We start from the raw sequence: 18,585 nt of genomic DNA, 5'->3' as shown, positions 1-18,585 counted from the left end.
AAAAAGCCCGAGGATGAAGAACGGGAGGAGGAGGAGGGGCGGATGGCGTTCGCTCGCCTGAGGAAAGAGAGAGAGAAAGAGAGGGAGAGAGAGAGAGAGAGAGAGAGAGAAAGGGAGCCTGGGTGACGGAGGCGCGCTAGGCCCGAACGGTGGCCGCGGAGGGTCAGCCCGCCCCGATCTGCGAGGAGAGCGAGCGCGCGCGCTGCGTTGCGTTCGGGCGAGGAAGGCAAGACAGAGGAAGGAGGGGGAGGGAGCGTTTGAAGGCGAGCCCAGCCAGCCAGCCAGCCCGCGCGCGCGCTGCGCGAGGGGCCCGACGGGAATTGTAGTCCCGGAAACGAAACCGGGGAAAAAAAAAAGGTGAAGGGCGAGGTTGCGCCGCTCCCGGAAGACGGGTCTCTGGGAGAGGTCACGCCCACTTGCCGCGGGGCATGACGGGTGGCGCGGCGGGCCCAGGCCCCCTCCTGGCTGGTTGTAGGCCGCGGGGAAGCCCGAATGGGGGAACTGGACGCGGGAGGGAGGGAGAGCTCATAGCGGGGGTGGTGGCCGAGGTGCGGGAACCGGCTTGGAGGCCCCTGGGCCTGCAGGTGGCTGTGGACGATGGGAACCAGGCAGGGGGCTGCTTTGCAGACGGGGCGCGGCTGGAAGAAGAGTGTAGAGCAGTGTTTCTCAACCTTGGCCACTTGAAGATGTCCGGACTTCAACTCCCAGAATTCCCCAGCCAGCATTCGCTGGCTGGGGAATTCTGGGAGTTGAAGTCCGGACATCTTCAAGTGGCCAAGGTTGAGAAACACTGGTGTAGAGAAGGGCAATCAAGATAATGAGGGGACTGGAGGCTAAAACAGGTGAAGAACGGCTGCAGGAACTGGGCCTGGCTAGTTTAATGGAAAGAAGGACTAGGGGGGTCTTCCAATATTTGAGGAGCTGCCCCAAAGAAGAGGGAGGGGGGTGAACCTATTTTCCAAAGCACCTGAGGGCAGGACAAGAAGCAACGGATGGAAACTAATCAAGGAGAGAAGCAATTTAGGACTAAGGAGAAACTTCCTAGCAGTAAGAACAATTGACCAGTGGAACTCCTTGCCTCCAGAGGTCATGGGTGCATCAACACTAGAGGTTTTTAAGAAGGGACTAGACACTTATTTGAAATGGTATCGGGTCTCCTGCTTGAGCAGGGGGGCTGGCCTGGAAGACTTACAAGGTCCTTTCTAGCTCTATTTTATTCTAATTTAGGAGACTGAAGGCTCAAACATATGAAGAACAGTTGCAGGAACTGGGTAGGTCTGGTTTAATGAAAAGAAGGACCAGGGGAGACATGATGGGAGTCTTCCAATATCTCAGGGGTTGCCACAAAGAAGAGGGAGTCAAGCTATTCTCCAAGGCACCTGAGGGTAGAACAAGAAGCAACGGATGGAAACTAATCAAGGAGAGAAGCAACCTTGGGTTAAGGAGAAATGTCCTGATCATGAGGACAATGAAACAGTTGGCTTTCAGAAGTTGTGGGTGCTCCATCACTGGAGGTTGTTAAAGAAGTGATTGGACAACCAGTTATCTGAAATGGGATTTCCAGAGGTCTTCAACCTTGGCAACTTTAAGACTTGTGGGCATCAACTCCCAGAATTCTTCAGGTGGCTGGGGAATTGTGGGAGTTGAATTCCACAAGTCTTAAAAGTGGCCAAGGTTGCAGATTCCTGGTATACAGGATCTCCTGCTTGAGCAGGGGGCTGGACTAGAAGATCTCCAAGGTCCCTTCCAACTCTGTTCTATTCTAGTCTATTCTTTTATTCTATTCTATTCTTTATTCTAAAAACCTTATTGCATCGTGCGATAATAAATTATAAAGCCGGCATATATGTATGGTGTGAAATAAAACATTGCAGAACTCAGAGGAAATGTGTTATTTTACATACAATAAATCCAGATGGTTTTTTTTTAAATTATTATTATATTTTTGCAGGAGCACATTTACATTCCTAGACGAGAGAGGCTATTACAGAGATACAAGCTTTAAATCCATGGACAAGGGTTTTTTTTTATGTACAGATAAAACAGTAGTCGGTTAGGTACAATCCCAGAAAGGAGACATTGCTTGCAGAAAACAGGAGCGCTTCCCATATCCCGTCCTTTGGATAATATTCTTGTGCGAGTCCCGCTGGAACCAAAGGGAGGATTATTCACTCCAATGGGACTAAGGAACCCAGTGAGTGGATTTTCCATAGGCCTTAATAGAGCCTCTATTGCAGGTGTCTCCAACCTTAGCAGCTTTTAAGACTTGCGGACTTCGACTCCCAGAATTCCCCAGCCGGCATCGCGATGCCGGCTGGGGAATTCTGGGAGTCGAAGTCCGCAAGTCTTAAAAGTTGCTAAGGTTGGAGACACCTGCCTCTATTGGTTTAGCATGGTCCCAACGTTTTAATATTCATAGCATGGCATGGGATATGAAGAAAGAATTCAACATACTTAGGGTTACCAAGTCAAAGGGCTGCCTTAAATAACAAGGCAGTAGCTGGCGCCGCGGCTTATTAAAATATCTCCAAAAGGAGGGTGCCAGTTTCAGAAAACACTCGTAACATTAAAGACAGAAAGGTTAAGATGGAGAAAAGTTGTCGGGAAAAGCAGGGGGACTCCAATCGTTCGAATTGTCTCAAAAAGTCAGAAATGCAGCCATTAAGGGGGGACGGTTAAATGCACCCCGCTTCTGTTTCCGCTGAATTCTTGGCAAGCAAGTCGGTGGGGGGCTGTGATTGGCGCTCGAGTCTCTCGCCCTGCCTGTTCACAGAGTAAAAAGCAACAGACCGGCACGTGGCTTCATCATTGCATACTTTTTTTTAATTATTATCATCTTTGGATTCATCGCTGAACCTCCGCCAGCCAGTCAAATTAATTTGTAATTTAAATTAAATTACAAAGGGAACGAGTCCCACAAAACAGGGAAATGGGACTCGGCAGAGTAACAGCATCTGCTTCGTACGGTTCTTAAAGACCAAGAAGCTGGCCAAATAAATATCCCCCCCCTCTGTCTAACTCGTGGCCGATCAGAGCTTCTCACCGTTCCAGAAATGTAAACTTGGCAAATTCAACAGCGGGTGGTTTGCGGAGCAATGCTGGGCCTCCTGAGGCACCATGCCAGCAGAATGCCTCTCGGGGGTGTCCTGATACTGGGGGGGGGGGATTCTTACACCTCCCCCCACCCTCTGAAGAGGAGTGACTCGAGATCGTGTCACCCAAAGAAGACCCTTTACACTTAAGAGTTTGCCTTGAGATCAGACCCCACGCAGACGAACAACGCTTATGCAGCTGAAAAACATGGACGGGGGGAAAAAACATTCGGAGAAGGAGCGGATGAGAATATATTCACAGTTATGACCGTCAACGTAAAAAAAAAAAGAGAGACAACTGAACTTCCAATGTGCAACTGTGTTAAATATACAAACCGAACTATAAAACAATACAAAGGGGGGCGGGGGGGCACAGCCTTCAGCCGTTGGACCCCCCCCAACCCCTTTCAGCAGCATTCCCACACCCGCTGCTCGGTATCTTCTTCTTAACTAGGGAATTAGGAGCGAAAGAGGACGGGAGTTGGAAGAAGGTATGCAGAAGCCTTGCCCACGGAGCCCTTCTCAAACATGGCTCCAATTAAATGTGAGGAGGGGGATATGGAGAGGAGGGCAGAAGAAGCCCCCCTCTGCCCCCCCCCCCCAGGTTTAATTTCTCCTGAGGGAGGAAGGGAAACGGGGACACACGAAGCAAGGTCAGGTAAGCTACAGTGGAAGACAAGAAAGCATCGTTTGCTGAACGCTCCCAGGTTGTAGAGATTGAGATGGCGCAGAGAGGTGAGGAAGGTGGCCGGAGCTGTGGTGTGGGCGACTGTTAGACCAAATAGGCTCTGCTGGTCTTCATGGCTGAGGTCTCCAGCGAACAGTCTAACCATTTTTTAAAAAACCCCTCCTTGCAAACAAGAAAAGGATTGGTCAGCTTCCTACCTTCTATTGCCAAAAGGGGGGAAAAAAGGAGAAAGTAGGTTTTGAAACCTTTCCCCTTGCCATTTGTACCAAAAGCTCTCGGGGGGGGGGGAGAGGGGGGATGCCTTTCAATCTCGCCTCTTTTCCAATTTGGAGGCATTTTCGATCCAACCCTCACCCATCCAGTCCTTTTGATGGAAAGGGGAGTGGGGAAAATAGTCATCATGGCTAGTGGAAAGTGGGGGGGGGGGGGGAAATCCTCTGGTCACTTCTCAACCTTGTTCTCGGGCGTCATCGAGGTGACTGCAGTGAGATTTGCCTTCGGCTCCAAGGACGAAAGAGCCGGGGGGTGGAGGGGGGAGAGAGAGCGAAAGACCATAAAGGGAAGAGAGAAGGTCATAGGGAGGGAGAGGGCAAGGGGATATCCCCCCCCACCCCACCCACCCATGCTCCTCTCGGGCTTCTAACACACACTAATGTAACTCATGCATTTCTGATTTCCTAACTAAAGGCTCCTTTCGTCTCCGACCCCATTAGCCAAGGAGCAAACGGTTCCTTCCCCCGCGCAGGCGAGAGGCAGCCCTCGGGAACCCGTCCTACCTAGGGGCAGGGGGGGGGGGGCGCGCGCTGTTTTCTTCTTTTAAAAAAAAGGCCCTCTTCTTCTGGCCTCTTTGAAGTCCTCCCAGCCCCCTTGGCAGGTTGTTAACTTGGCTCTGCGTTGACGGCCCAATGGGAGCCACGCCCTCAAAAACAGGAGCAATCGCGTTTACTTGGGAACCAGCCCGCGAGACTGCGGGTACAGCTGAGAGCTGGAGGTGCTGGAGGGGGAGCCGCTGGACTTCCTTCCGGTTCTAGGCCTGGAGGGATACAAGAGGAAGGAGCATGAAAAGCAAATTTATTAAAAAAAAAAAATCGGGCACGTTCACGGGCAGGAAACAAAGGAAAGGCGACAAATCAGGATCTGAAATTGCATTTTTAACTAGCATTTCATTTGTTGTATACAGGTGAAACTCGCAAAATTAGAATATCCTGCAAAAGTTCATTTATTTCAGTAATGCAACCTAAAAGGTGAAGCCGAGGTGGCGCAGTAGTTAGGGTGCAGCACTGCAGGCCACTTTAGCTGACTGTGATCTGCAGTTCAGCGGTTCAAATCTCACCGGCTCAAGGTCGACTCAGCCTTCCATCCTTCCGAGGTGGGAGAAATGAGGACCCGGACTGTGGGGGCAAGTTGCTGACTCAATTTGCTAAAAAAAATTGTAAACCGCTTAGAGAGGGCTGAAAGCCCTATGAAGCGGTATATAAGTCAAATAAATAAATAAATAAATAAATAAATAAATAAATAAATAAATAAATAAATAAACAAACTAATATATGAGATAAGACTCATTACATGCAAAGCAAGATAGTTCAAGCCGTGATTTGTCATAATTGTGATGATTATAGCTTACAGCTCATGAAAACCCCAAATCCACCATCTCAGAAAATTAGAACATTACATGCAATCAATAAAACAAGGATTGTACATAGAACAATATCGGACCTCTGAAAAGTATAAGCATGCATATGTACTCAGTACTTGGTTTGGGCCCCGTTTGCAGCAATTACTGCCTCAATGCGGTGTGGCATGGAAGCTGTCAGCCTGTGGCACTGCTGAGGTGTTATGGAAGACCAGGTTGCTTCAATAGCGGCCTTCAGCTCTTCTGCATTGTTCGGTCTCATGTCTCTCATCTTTCTCTTGGCAATGCCCCATAGATTCTCTATGGGGTTCAGGTCAGGCGGGTTTGCTGGCCAATCAAGCACAGTAATCCCACGGTCATTGAACCAGATTTTGGTGCTTTTGGCAGTGTGGGCAGCTGGAAAATGAAGTCAGCATCCCCATAAAGCTCGTCTGCGGAAGGAAGCATGAAGTGCTCTGAAATCTCCTGGTAGACGGCTGTGTTGACCCTGGTCTTAATGAAGCACAGTGGTCCAAAGTCCTCTTTTTCTGATGAGAGCAAGTTTGGCATCTCATTTGGAAACCAAGGAGAATGGAGAGGCCAATCAAGCACAGTAATCCCACGGTCACTGAACCAGTTTTGGGTGCTTTTGGCAAAAGTTGCTCTCATCAGAAAAAAGGACTTTGGACCAAGGAAATCTCTCCCCCAGTTGAGGAGGCCGGAAGCCAGCCGTTTCAGCCACACAACTTTTGAGACCTGCAAAGTATGGTATGGTTGTTGTGTGCTTTTAAATTGTGTATTGTTTTGTTCATCTTTTTTATCCCTTATCTGTATCCCCTTCCCTGACTTGGATTGTGAGCCGCCCTGAGTCCCCTCCGGGGAAAAGGGCGGCATATAAATGCAATAAATTCAATTCAATTCAAAGAACAGTTGATTAAAATACCAGCTCACCGGGATTTAGATTTCTTGTTCGACGTACTCTCAAAAGTCGACGCGTCCACTTGGATCTCATCTTCATCTTGCAAAGCGGCTTCTAGGGCTGCCTGGACTTTGGGGGCGATGGCTGGGCCCTCGTAATCCCTCGTGGTCCGACTGGGCAAATCCAGTTCCAGCAGGACAATGTTTTCAGCCTAAAGAGTCCAGATGCAGCAGATGTTCAATGCTTAATTGTTTCAACAGTGTAATGTCCTGGTTTTTTTTTCTTTTCCCTAGGTTTCTTTTTGAAAACATTCTCTTTATTTTGGGATTATTGTTGTCTTTTGTAAGCCATGGCAAAATGCGACATTGGGACAGCTTATAACTGATAGTTAAATGTGAGACAATTAATAAAGGCCTTAGATCGGCGTTCCACAAGAATCTTAGAACAAGAATCCTGGGGAATTTAAGAATAGCACTAGCACTTAGACTTATATACCGCTTCCCGGTGCTTCACAGCCCCCTCTAAGCGGTTTACAGAGTCAGCCTCTTGCCCCCAAGAATCTGGGTCCTCATTTTACCAAACTCGGAAGGAAGGAAGGCTGAGTCAACTTTTGAGCCGGTCAGGATCGAACTGCTGGCAGTGAGCAGTTGAATTAGCCTGCAATATTGCATTTTACACCACCAGGGGAAGGAGGGAGGAATGTAGGAAGGAATGTAGGAAGGAATGGAAGAAGGAAGGAATGGAGGAATGGAGAAAAGAAGGAAGGGAGGGAGGGAGGAATGGAGAAAAGAAGGAAGGGAGGGAGGAATGGAAAGGAAGGAAGGAAGGAAGGAAAGAATGAAGAAAAGGAAGAAGGAATGAAGGAAGGAAAGAAGGCTGAGTCAACCTTAAGCCGCTGAGAATCGAACTGCTGAAATGCTGGCAGCAATTTTGTGATCTTCCGACAAGCAAAGTCAATGGGGAAGACAGATTCACTTAACGACCTTGTTACGAATGTAACAACTGCAGTGATTCACTTAACAAATGTAGCAAGGAAAGTCGTAAAATGGGAGGGGGGCAAAACTCTCCTAACAATTACGACCCCAGTTGAGCCCAAACTTCATGTTGCTAAGTGAGAGATTTGTTAAGCGAGTTTTGCCCCATTTTACAACTTTTCTCACCACATTCGTTAAGCGAATCTGTCTTCCCCATTGACTTTGCTTGTCAGGAGGTTGCAAAAGTGGGTCACCAGGACACTGTGACGGTCACGAATGTTAGTCAGTTGCCAACTAGCATCTGAATGTTGATCAGGTGACCCGGCAACGGTTGTGTCAAAAACAATCCTAAGTCACTTTTTCTCAGTGATGTCGTAACTCTGAACGGCCACCAGGGGTGGGTTTCAACCGGTTCGCGGCGGTCCCTGCGAACCGGTTGGTCGGCGAACCCGGAAGTAAGTAACTTCCGGGAACGGCGAAGGGCCCACCCGCCCGCATTCCTTACCCGGTTTTGACGAGTTCTGCGCTTCCACGCATGCGCAGGACGCATACAGCGCCTGCGCGATCCTCCAGGAGCAGCTGGAGCATCGCACAGACGCTAGTACGCATGCGTGCACCACGCGCGTGCACGCCGCCCGCCCCGTTCCAACCGAACCGGTTGGAACGGGGCGAGAAACCCACCCCTGACGGCCACTAAATGAACTTTCGTAAGTGGAGTACCTCCTGGTACTTATTAAGAGCCGAGGTGGCGCAGTGGTTAGGGTGCAGCACTGCAGGCCACTTCAGCTGACTGTTATCTGCAGTTCGGCTGTTCAAATCTCACCGGCTCAAGGTTGACTCAGCCTTCCATCCTTCCGAGGTGGGTGAAATGAGGACCCGGATTGTTGTTGGGGGTGATATGCTGACTCTGTAAACTGCTTAGAGAGGGCTGAGAGCCCTATGAAGCGGTATATAAGTCTAACTGCTATTGCTATTTTGCATGTCCCTGCTTTATTCCAGATCTCTCCCCGCCCCCCCCCCCTCAAAAATGAAATTAGCCTGAGCTCACCCTGTACCGAGCTTCTGGACGGACCATCATGGACATCCTCGCATGCTGACTCAGGGGTCTCTTGTACCCCACAGCAGACACCGGCCGTCTCATCATCTGTTGGTTCCTGGATTGGGGAAGGGAACAGCAGGTCAAATACACAATAACCGCTCATAAACAGAGACTAAGACAGACAGACAGACACACACACACAGATTAAGGGAGCCTCTCTGACTACTATGAAGACAATCATTTGTCTGAAATGGTCGAGAGTCTCCTGCCTGAGCATGGGGCTGGACTAGAAGACCTCCAAGGTCCCTTCCCACTCTGTTATTCTGTAAGGATATCTCCTGTTCATTGTATGTTTGAACCTCCAGTCCCCTCATCCTCTTGGTTGCTCTTCTCTGCACTCTTTCTGGAGTCTCCACATCTTTTCTACATCGTGGCGACCAAAACTGGATGCAGAATGGTCGCTAAGTGTGAAAAATGGTCATAAGTCACTTTTTCCGCTGTCACTAAGTGAACTGATGTAATTTAAGGACTTTGAGAGCATCAATTTGGCGAGAGTTGGGACAGCAACCCCTGTGCGTGGATGCCCCATTCTGTCATTAACTCGAGTCTTTAGCATTGAATCAGACAGACACGACAAATTACAGGTAGTCCTCGACTTATAACCACAATGGAGCCCAACACATTTATGTTGCTGAGTGAGACATTTGTTAAGTGAGTTTGGCCCCATTTAACGACTTTTCTCGGCACCGTCGTGAAGGGAATCCCTGCAGTTGTTAAGATAGCAACATGGTCGTTAAGTGAATCTGCTTTTCCCCCGTTGACTTTGCTGGTCAGAAGGTCGCAAAAAGGGGTCACGTGACTCTCCCAGGCACTGCAACCGTCATAAATGTGAGTCCACTGCCGAGCGACTGAATTTCGACTTTGCTCGCCAGGAGGGCGTAAAAGGGGGTCACGTGAACCTGGGAAACTGCGACCGTCACACATGTGAGTCCGTCGCCCAGAGTCTGAATTTCGATCAGGTGATCTTGGGGATGGCTGCAACGGTCGTTAAGTGTGAAAAACGGCCATGGGGTCACTTTTTTCAGTGCTGCAGTAATTTCGGACGGTCGCTAAGCGAACTGTGATTACGTCGAGGACCACTTGTACGTAACTCTGGAGTTGCCCCTCAACCCTGCAAGGGAAAGGCGACTCACTCCAGTCGAGTGATGGGGTGAAGCTTCCACTGGTCCTCCTCCTCGTCAAAGAAGGACCGGTTCATGATCTTGTTCTTCTCCTCCGAAGGGATGAAGTTCTCGATGATCAGGTGCCTGTGGGGGATCAGCAAAGGACAAAGTGAGATCCAGCGGCCTGGTCGGAATCCAGGAGATCTTTTCCTTGCTGGACTCCATCTTCCAGGCCCCTCAAGTAAATAAACTCATTCTCGTCTCTGGGACAGCTGACCACGAACTTCCTCCCATCCCATGTTCTAGAACACGGGTGCGGATCTATGGCCCCCTTTATGACTTCTGGACTCCAACTCCCAGAATTCCTGAGCCAAACATGGTAATTATGGCCCCTTTATCACTTAGGGACTTCAATTCCCAGAATTCCTGAGGCAGCCATGCTGGTTATGGTCCCTTTATGACTTGTGGACTCCAACTCCCAGAATTCTTGAGTTTTCCATGGTAACTATGGCCCCTTTATGACTTCTGAACTCCAACTCCCAGAATTCCTGAGCCAAACATGGTAACTATGGCCTCTTTATGACTTAGGGACTTCAATTCCCAGAATTCCTGAGGCAGCCATGCTGGTTATGGCCCTTTTATGACTTCTGGACTTCAACTCCCAGAATTCCTGAGCTAAACATGGTAACTATGGCCTCTTTATGACTTAGGGACTTCAATTCCCAGAATTCCTGAGGCAGCCATGCTGGCTATGGCCCCTTTATGACTTCTGGACTTCAACGCCCAGAATTCCTGAGCCAGACATAGTAACTATGGCCCCTTTATGACTTAGGGACTTTAATTCCCAGAATTCCTGAGGCAGCAATGCTGGTTATGGCCACTTTATGACATCTGGACTTCAACTCCCAGAATTCCTGAGCCAGACATAGTAACTATGGCCCCTTTATCACTTAGGGACTTCAACTCCCAGAATTCCTGAGCCAGACATAGTAACTATGGCCCCTTTATCACTTAGGGACTTCAATTCCCAGAATTCCTGAGGCAGCCATGCTGGCTATGGCCCCTTTATGACTTCTGGACTTCAACTCCCAGAATTCCTGAGCCAAACATGGTAACTGCGACCACTTTATGAATTGTGGACTTCAATTTCCAGAATTCTGGGAGTTGAAGTCCACAAGTCATAAAGGGCCCCCACTTCTGTTCTACACATGGTTAGTTGGAACCTACTTCAGCTTGAGCTCCCGAGTCAGCTCGTTCTGGGTCTGTTCCAGTTCTTGTCTCTCTTTGATGTGCTCCTCCTGCAGGTCGTGGATTTCGGCCTTCACAGCTTGCAGCTTCGAAAACAGCTGGAAGACAGGGATACAGCCGTACAGTGAGACGGGGACAAGCTAACTTTGCACAAACGGCTCTCTATGTGCAGTGGTTAGAATGCAGAATTGTGGGTGGACTCTGCCAGCTGCCAGAAGTTCGATTCTCACTGGCTCATGGTTGACTCAGCCTTCCGTCCTTCCGAGGTCGGTAAAACGAGGACCCCAATTGTTGGGCGGGTAAGAGGCTAACTTTGTAAACCGCTTAAGGGAGGGCTGTAAAAGCACTGTGAAGCGGTATATAAGCCTAAGTGCCATTGTTATCATCTATCTCCAATCTACAAAACAGTACTTTCCGCAGTTCCAAGAAGGCTCCGCCCACATTTGCACCACTCAGGTGATCCTGAGGACAGAGAGGAACCTCCAAGTGATCTCAGTGGCTCTACAAAAGGATGGAAATGGCCAGCTGTCTGCAAGGAATATAAATCCTTCCACTCCCCACCCTCCAGTCAGAGCTGAAGAAGCTTCGTGGATGAGAAGTGAAACATCTTTAAGGAAGGCACAGATAAACCTCCAAGTGGCCTCAACGACCCTCTTAAAAGGATGCAAATGATCTGCTGTCTGCAAGGAATATAAATCCTTCCATTCCCCACCATCCAGTCAGAGCTGAAGAAGCTTCTGGGATGAGAAGTGAAACATCTTTAAAGAAGACACAGATAAACCTCCAAGTGGCCTCAACGACCCTCTAAAAGGATGCAAATGACCAGCTGTCTGCAAGGAGTATAAATCCTTCCCTTCCTCACCATCCAGTCAGAGCTGAAGAAGCTTCTGGGATGAGAAGTGAAATGTCTTCCAAAGAATGTCCAGTTGCCTCCTGAAAAAGCCCCTTTGGGACAACCATGACCTGGATGACGGAGAATCTCTACAGACTTTTAGCTATGCAATTTGGGATGAAGACCCCTGGAATGGGGTGGGATTAGGAACGGATTTCCAGGGGAAAAATTGCAGACTACAGGAACCATTTGCACCACTCAGGTGACTCCGGGGACACAGAAAAACCTCCAAGTGGCCTCAACGACCCTCTCAAAGGATGCAAATGACCAGCTGTCTGCAAGGAGTATAAATCCTTCCCTTCCCCTCCATCTGATCAGAGCTGAGGAAGCTTCTTGGAGGAGAAGCGAAGTGTCTTCAAAGAAAAAAAAACCCCAGAAAATCCCGTTCCCTCTTAAAAATGCACCTTTTTCAGGGGTCCTTGGTGTTCTGTCGAACTAGAGATCATCATCAGTGGTAGAGAAAAGAGTGGGGTAAGATGGTAAGTAAACCCCACACTCTCTGTCACTGATGGTGTAACCTAGTTCGGTAATGAAACTTCCACAAGAAAACAAGCTCAGAGAGCATCAAGGACTCCCTTCTTCTCCCCCTGCTGTACAAATATTCTCTTTTATTCAAGTCACCTTTTTCAATTTCTTAGTTTTGATGTCCACTTCCTGCTGTAAGGAGCTATAGGTCTCCTTCAGCTCCAAGGTCTCTTCATCCCGACTTTCCATCTGCTGTTGGATTTCCCGTTCCCGGCGTTTCTGTGGGACACGACATACATTCATTTAAAGCTTTCCAATTCACCAATCTTTACATTTCTGCTCTTGTTAAGGCAGTGTTTCTCAACCTTGGCAACTTGAAGATGTCCGGATTTCAACTCCCAGAATTCCCCAGCCAGCATTCGCTGGCTGGGGAATTCTGGGAGTTGACGTCCGGACATCTTCAAGTTGCCAAGGATGAGAAACACTGTGTTAAGGGAAACCATTCAGAGGGGACACACATCTTGGCGCAAGAACTAATTGATTTCCTAAGCGGGGACTTACAGCCTCTTTATTCCAAAGTAAATATCAATGAATTAACAGTTATATAGAGTCCATAAAAACTTCAGAAACCCGTTTAATATAAGTTGTTCTCACATCCTAACTCAGGGGCGTCCAAACTTGGGAACTTTTAAGACTTGTGGACTTCAACCCCCAGAATTCTGGGAGTTGAAGTCCACAAGTCTTAAAAAGTTCCCAAGTTTGGATGCCCCTGTCCCAACTTTTTAAAAAAAAAAACACAACTGATTTTCAAAAGACAGTGACTGATGATACCAGGGATGTTAAACTGGATCACTTCGAGGGCCGGATCAGTAGTGTTGTTCTCCTCTGCAGGCTGGCAGGTGATGGAGATGGGATGGACGCCTCCTGCAGCATCCTACCGGCCAAAATGAGGTCTGTGTGTGTGTGTGGGGTGCTGTGTGAGGCCTCCATGCTCCATTTTTAGCCTGGATGGCCTCCTGCAACACTTTGCTGGTCGAAATGGGGAGCCCCCCCTCCCACAGCCCATTTTTGGCCCCCATAGCCTCTGGCAGCACTCTGCCAGCCAAAAACAGGCCGCAGGGAGACTGTGTATGGCCCCCCTTATGGCTAGCAGAGGCACTATAGGCCGGTCTTTTGATATTTCCAGGGGGGCCACGCGGACCAGATCTAAGCACCCCAAGGGCTGGATCCACCCTGCGCGCCTTGAGTTTGACATCCCTGGATTATACAGTAGAGCAATTTTAAATCCGATGAAAAAATTGGAAGGAAGCGAAAATGAGTAGCTGTTTCAAGTGACTGCGATTTATGAAGGTTTTTGCTGGAAACCGGTGTTTCCTTCCAGTTTTCAACCAAAAAACGCCCCCTGGGTATAATGGGGTTCACTTAAAAAGACCGCCGTATTCCCTTAATGACCACGGTGTTCATTTAACCACCAAAAAAAGGCAATAAAATCAGGTGGGGTCCCAGGGGGATCTCTTTAACGGCCACAATAACTTACAACCGTAATTTCTGGCTCGATTATGGTTGTAAGGCGAGAACCGCTGTATTTTTCACGCTTGTGAAAGAATAGAATAACAGAGTTGGAAGGGACCTTGGAGGTCTTCTAGCCCAACCCCCTGCCTAGACAGGAAACCCTACACCATTTCAGACAAACGGTTATCCAATCTCTTCTAAAACACTTCCAGTGTTGCAGCATCCACAACTTCTGGAGGGAAGCTGTTCCACTGATTGTTCTGACTATCAGGAAACTATCTCCTTAATTGTAAGTTGCTTCTCTTTTTGATAAGTTTCCATCCATTGCTTCTTGTTCTACCCTCAGGCGCCTTGGAGAATAGCTTGATTCCCTCTTCTTTGGAGCAGCCCCTGAGATATTGGAACACTGCTATCATGTCTCCCCTAGTCCTTCTTTTCATTAAACTAGACATTCCCAGTTCCTGCAACCGTTCTTCATATGTTTTAGCCTCCAGTCCCCTAATCATCTTTGTTGCTCTCCTCTGCACTCTTTCTAGAGTCTCCACATCTTTTTTACATCGTGGTGACCAAAACTGAATGCGATATTCCAAGTGTGGCCTTCCCAAGGCCTTATAAAGTGGTATTAACTCTTCATGTGATCTTGATTCTATTCCTCTGTTTATGCAGCCTAGAAATGTGTTGGCTTTTTTGGCAGCTGCTGCCCACGGCTGGCTCCTATTTAAACGGTTCTCCACTAGGACTCCAAGATCCCTTTCACAATTACTACTGTTGAGCAAGGCACCACCTATACTGAACCTGTGCATTTCGTTTTCCTTGCCTAAATGTAGAACCTGACTCTTTTCACCATTGAATTTCATTTTGTTAGATAGCCCTCCAATGTTCAGGTTTGCTTGGGAAATGTTCTTGGCGGCCTTTGTCCAGGAGTGGGAAAGAGGTTATGTTGGCATGCGAAGAGCACAATAAAGATATGAGAGAAGGAGTGATCTTGTCCTTATCTCACCTGCTCAGCAATTTCCTGCCGTTTCTGTTCCAGGATTTTCTGCTGCTCGTTGGTGTGATCCACAATGTTCTTCCCACCAACAAGGAGCTTGCTCTCCATTGCCTTAAAAGTAAAATAAATAAATAAGGGGCGCCGGGGAAGAAATCTCATAAAATTAGAAGACTGCGAATGCCAACCTTGCCTTACAACTGTCATTCCAGTCAATTTAAAAATTTAAAGAAAATATATATATTCTTCATACAGCGTACATCTGGCTGCCATTTGCCAAAGCGATAAATCAGATTCAACCGATAACGCTAAGCCGGACACACTGAGTTCCACTACTGACTGACGATAAATTAAGATATTTGCTAGAAATGCAGAAATAACTTTCCCTTCACTGCATTCAGGTTATTTTATTCATGAATTTAGAATGTTTATACAGCCGCTTGCTCACAGGAGGCTTACAAACAATAAAAAACTCACAATAGGAAAAAAATAAAAACAAAAATAATCAGAAACGCCCAGCCACCCACCCCACGATGACAACACATAGATAAATAAGCCAGTTGTTGTGGTTGTTGTTATTATTATCATCATCATTTTGCAGATGTTTTGATGGACGGGTAATAAAAAAGCCTCTCAATATAATAAGAATAATTTCCCCTTTTGTTTCTGCATATCTCAAGCTGCAGATGCGTCTCCCAGTCTGTATTTTCTGAATACACACAAAAGTACAGGTAGCCCTCCACTTTCAACAGTTCACTTAGTGACCGTCCAGTTACGACATCACTGAAAAAAGTGAGTTAGGGCCATTTCTCACACTTACGACCGTTGCAGTATCCCCAGGGTCATGTGATCCAAATTCAGACGCTTGGCAACTGACTTGTTTTTACGACGGTCGCCGTGTCCCCGGGGGTCATGCAATCCACTTTGGCGACCATCCGACAAGCAAAGCCAAGAAGGGAAGCCAGATTCGCTTAACAACTGTGTGACTCCTTGAACAACTGCAATGGATCCCTTAACAAATGGGGCAAGGAAAGTCGCAAAATGGGGCAAAACTCAACAAATGTCTCAGCCACCTAAATTCTGGGCTCAATTGTGGTTTTAAGTTGAGGATTACCTGTACATTTTTTAATTTTTTTAGTCTTTTAATGACCCTGTAATTCCTTACAGTGGGGTTGAGATGGGGCAATTGAATGGAGCTATTTCCTGGCCGGATGCCCTTCCTGTCTCCAATGCAGAGTTCGCAGTGTATAGTTACTTTTTTTAAACCATGTATTTATTTATTTATAGTAACCAGACAACAACACTCTTTATGTGGGTATTGAATATCTTGCTCTTTCTATTCATATTATATTATAATAGAAAGAGCAACATATTCAATATCCCTATAAAGTGTGTGTTGCCTGGTTACCATTCTTTTGAGTAACAATCATCACAGTAATAATAATAATAACAATATTCTCTAGTAGTAACCTCATAATGAATTTTCCCCTCATAATATTAATACATAGTATTAATATTAATCAAAATTAATAAGTTACAATAATGGAAGCAGGTAATTCACTCATTGTGCTCAGAGAGAGAAATATCTGCCGCTACCTAGGATCGAACTCACAGCCTCCTGATTGCGAGGCAAGAGCTCCGCCTCTAGGCCACCGCAGCGCTCTGAGGATTACCTGGACATGTTCTGCTGATTAATGACCAGCGTAAATGCATCGTCCAGTACAGTGTTTCTCAACCTTGGTGACTTTAAATCCTGTGGACTTCAACTCCCAAAATCCCCCAGCCAGCATAGGGGGATTCTGGGAGTTGAAGTCCACAGGACTTAAAGTCACCAAGGTTGAGAAACACTGGTCCAGTAGAAACGGCGTCTCACCTTGATTTTGGCACCCAGCTTTTCGGCGGCCTCCTTCTCCCGTTTGAGGTCTTCCATCTTCTTCTCCTTCTCCTTCAGGAGCCTCATCTTGTCCTCGGCCACCAAGCTGTGGTCCTCCAGGATGGCCTTCTTCTCGATCTCCAGCTTCTCCTGCTGCTCTTTCCAGTAGTCGTCTTTGTCCGCCCCTTCCTCCTGCTCCCCTTCCTCCTCCTCCTCCTCCTCCTCTTCTTCCTCCTCCTCCTCCTCGCCCATGCCGCCGTCTCTCCTCCTCTCCTTCTTCTTCCTCTTGACGATGGACCTTTTCTCCAGCTGAGCCTTCAGGCGGGCAATTTCTTCCTGGAATTCCCGCAGGAGAGCGTCCTTGGGGTCTTCGTTGACCCGTGGCTTGTTCTTGATGTTCTTGGCACGGTTGGCGTATCTCAAAGTGGTCAGGGTCTCCTCCACGTTGTAGGAGGCGGGGCCGATGTTGGCGACCATCACGGTCTTGGCGTTGCCCCCCAAGGAGTCCTGGAGCAGCCGGGTCAGCTTGGAGTCCCGATAGGGGATGTGGGTGCTTTTGCCGTCCACGAGGGCAGAGATGACGTTGCCCAGGGCAGAGAGGGAGAGGTTGATCTTCGTGGCTTCTTTCAACCTCTCCCCCTGGGCGCCGGTCTTGGACTGGCGCTCGCTGCCCGCCAGGTCCACCAGGTTCAACTTCCCGACCCGTATGTGGTTCTCCCCGTCCAGCCCAACCTCGCTGCATTCGATGGTGATGACGAAAATGGCGTGGGAGCGCGAACTGTGCTCATTCATGTTGGTCGCGCCCACCGAGCGGTTCTGGTTCCCGACATTCATGACGTGTTCGATTTCCTTCACGCTTTTGGTGACGAAGGAGGAGAGGTCCTTGACGTAGATCCCCGTGTCGGGCCTCTCCTTGAGCTCCAGCCTCTTGGACTGGTCCTTGGAGAGCAAGTCCCTGATTTCTTCTTGGTAGATCTCCAAGTAGGAGGCCCTCACCAGATACTGCTGGTTCTGAGAGCGGGAAATGTGGGTGAAGATGTGGTCGAAGGAGTTGGGGATGACCCCTCGCTTCTCAACGTCTCCACGCACGCCTTCCATGGTGTACGTCTTCCCGGTCCCGGTTTGCCCGTAAGCGAAAATGGTCCCGTTAAACCCCTGGAGGACCGAGTCCACCAGCGGCCGGAAAGTCTCATCGTAAAGCTCAAACTGTTTGGAGCTCCAGTCATAAACGGCGTCGAAGGTGAAGGTCTTTGGAAGCTCGTGAGATGTCCCCTTGGGGTTCTTCACCGAGACCTGCCCCAATTTCACGTCCACTTCCACCACCTGTTCATAGGAGGCCACTTTCTCTTTGCTGTTCATGGGCCGGCATCGTACGACAACCCTGACCGACTCCGAGCACTTTAACTTCGACATGACCACGGATTAGCACGGGGGCCAAACGAATGGATGGCGGGATCACGGAGACCAAGGATTCTTCTAATCCTAGAAAGAAGGTAGCACAAGAACAAAATATAAGGGTAAGACACCACAATGGTTAATACAGCAAGCAGAAGTTCCAATCCGAGTAGAGTAGAGTAGACTAGAGTAGAGTAGAGTACAGCGGAGCAGGGTAGTGTAGAGTAGAGTAGAATAGAATAGAACAGAATAGAAAATATGGCATGGAATAGAATAGAATAGAATATTTATTTATCTATCTATCTATCTATCTATCTATCTATCTATCTATCTATCTATCTATCTATCTATCTATCATCTATCTATCTATCTTGTATGCCGCCCACTCCCGAAGGACTCCGGATGACTCACAATAGACAAGGGAAAGGGGGATAAATAGACAAAGACAACACTTTAAAAAGAATGCAACATTCACGGTTTCCGTGGGGCTGGATATTTCACAAGCCCCCCAGCCTGCTGGAGCAGCCAGGACTTGGTGGCTTTGCGGAAGGCCAGGAGGGTAGTAAGGGTCCGGATCTCCACGGGGAGGTCATTCCAGAGGGCTGGAGCTGCAACAGAGAAGGCTCTCCCCCGGGGAGTCGCCAGCCGACATTGGCTGGCGGATGGAATCCGGAGGAGACCTAACCTGTGAGATCTGATCGGTCTAAGGGAGGTAATCGGCACGA

General features: G+C 48.3%; 1 protein-coding gene across 1 annotated transcript in view; it reads right to left on the bottom strand.

Annotated features, from left to right (window-relative positions):
* Positions 1–3,337: 3,337 nt before the first annotated feature.
* KIF3B (kinesin family member 3B) overlaps positions 3,338–18,585 on the bottom strand; it is a 25,894-nt gene continuing 10,646 nt past the window's right edge. Inside the window, exons 2-9 of the mRNA XM_032218424.1 lie at positions 16,466–17,947; positions 14,605–14,706; positions 12,249–12,371; positions 10,715–10,833; positions 9,518–9,631; positions 8,334–8,439; positions 6,344–6,522; positions 3,338–4,813 (exon numbers count right to left, since the gene is read on the bottom strand). Coding sequence (XP_032074315.1) covers positions 4,723–4,813; positions 6,344–6,522; positions 8,334–8,439; positions 9,518–9,631; positions 10,715–10,833; positions 12,249–12,371; positions 14,605–14,706; positions 16,466–17,878 — 2,247 coding nt within the window. The 5' untranslated portion in view covers positions 17,879–17,947 and the 3' untranslated portion in view covers positions 3,338–4,722. The remainder of the gene's footprint in view (positions 4,814–6,343; positions 6,523–8,333; positions 8,440–9,517; positions 9,632–10,714; positions 10,834–12,248; positions 12,372–14,604; positions 14,707–16,465; positions 17,948–18,585) is intronic.

The sequence above is a fragment of the Thamnophis elegans genome, chromosome 5 (assembly GCF_009769535.1).
Source record: "Thamnophis elegans isolate rThaEle1 chromosome 5, rThaEle1.pri, whole genome shotgun sequence".
NCBI classification, from domain to species: Eukaryota; Metazoa; Chordata; class Lepidosauria; order Squamata; family Colubridae; genus Thamnophis; species Thamnophis elegans.
Note: the sequence above shows the minus strand (reverse complement) of the source record. Positions and strands in the feature narration are given on the sequence as shown.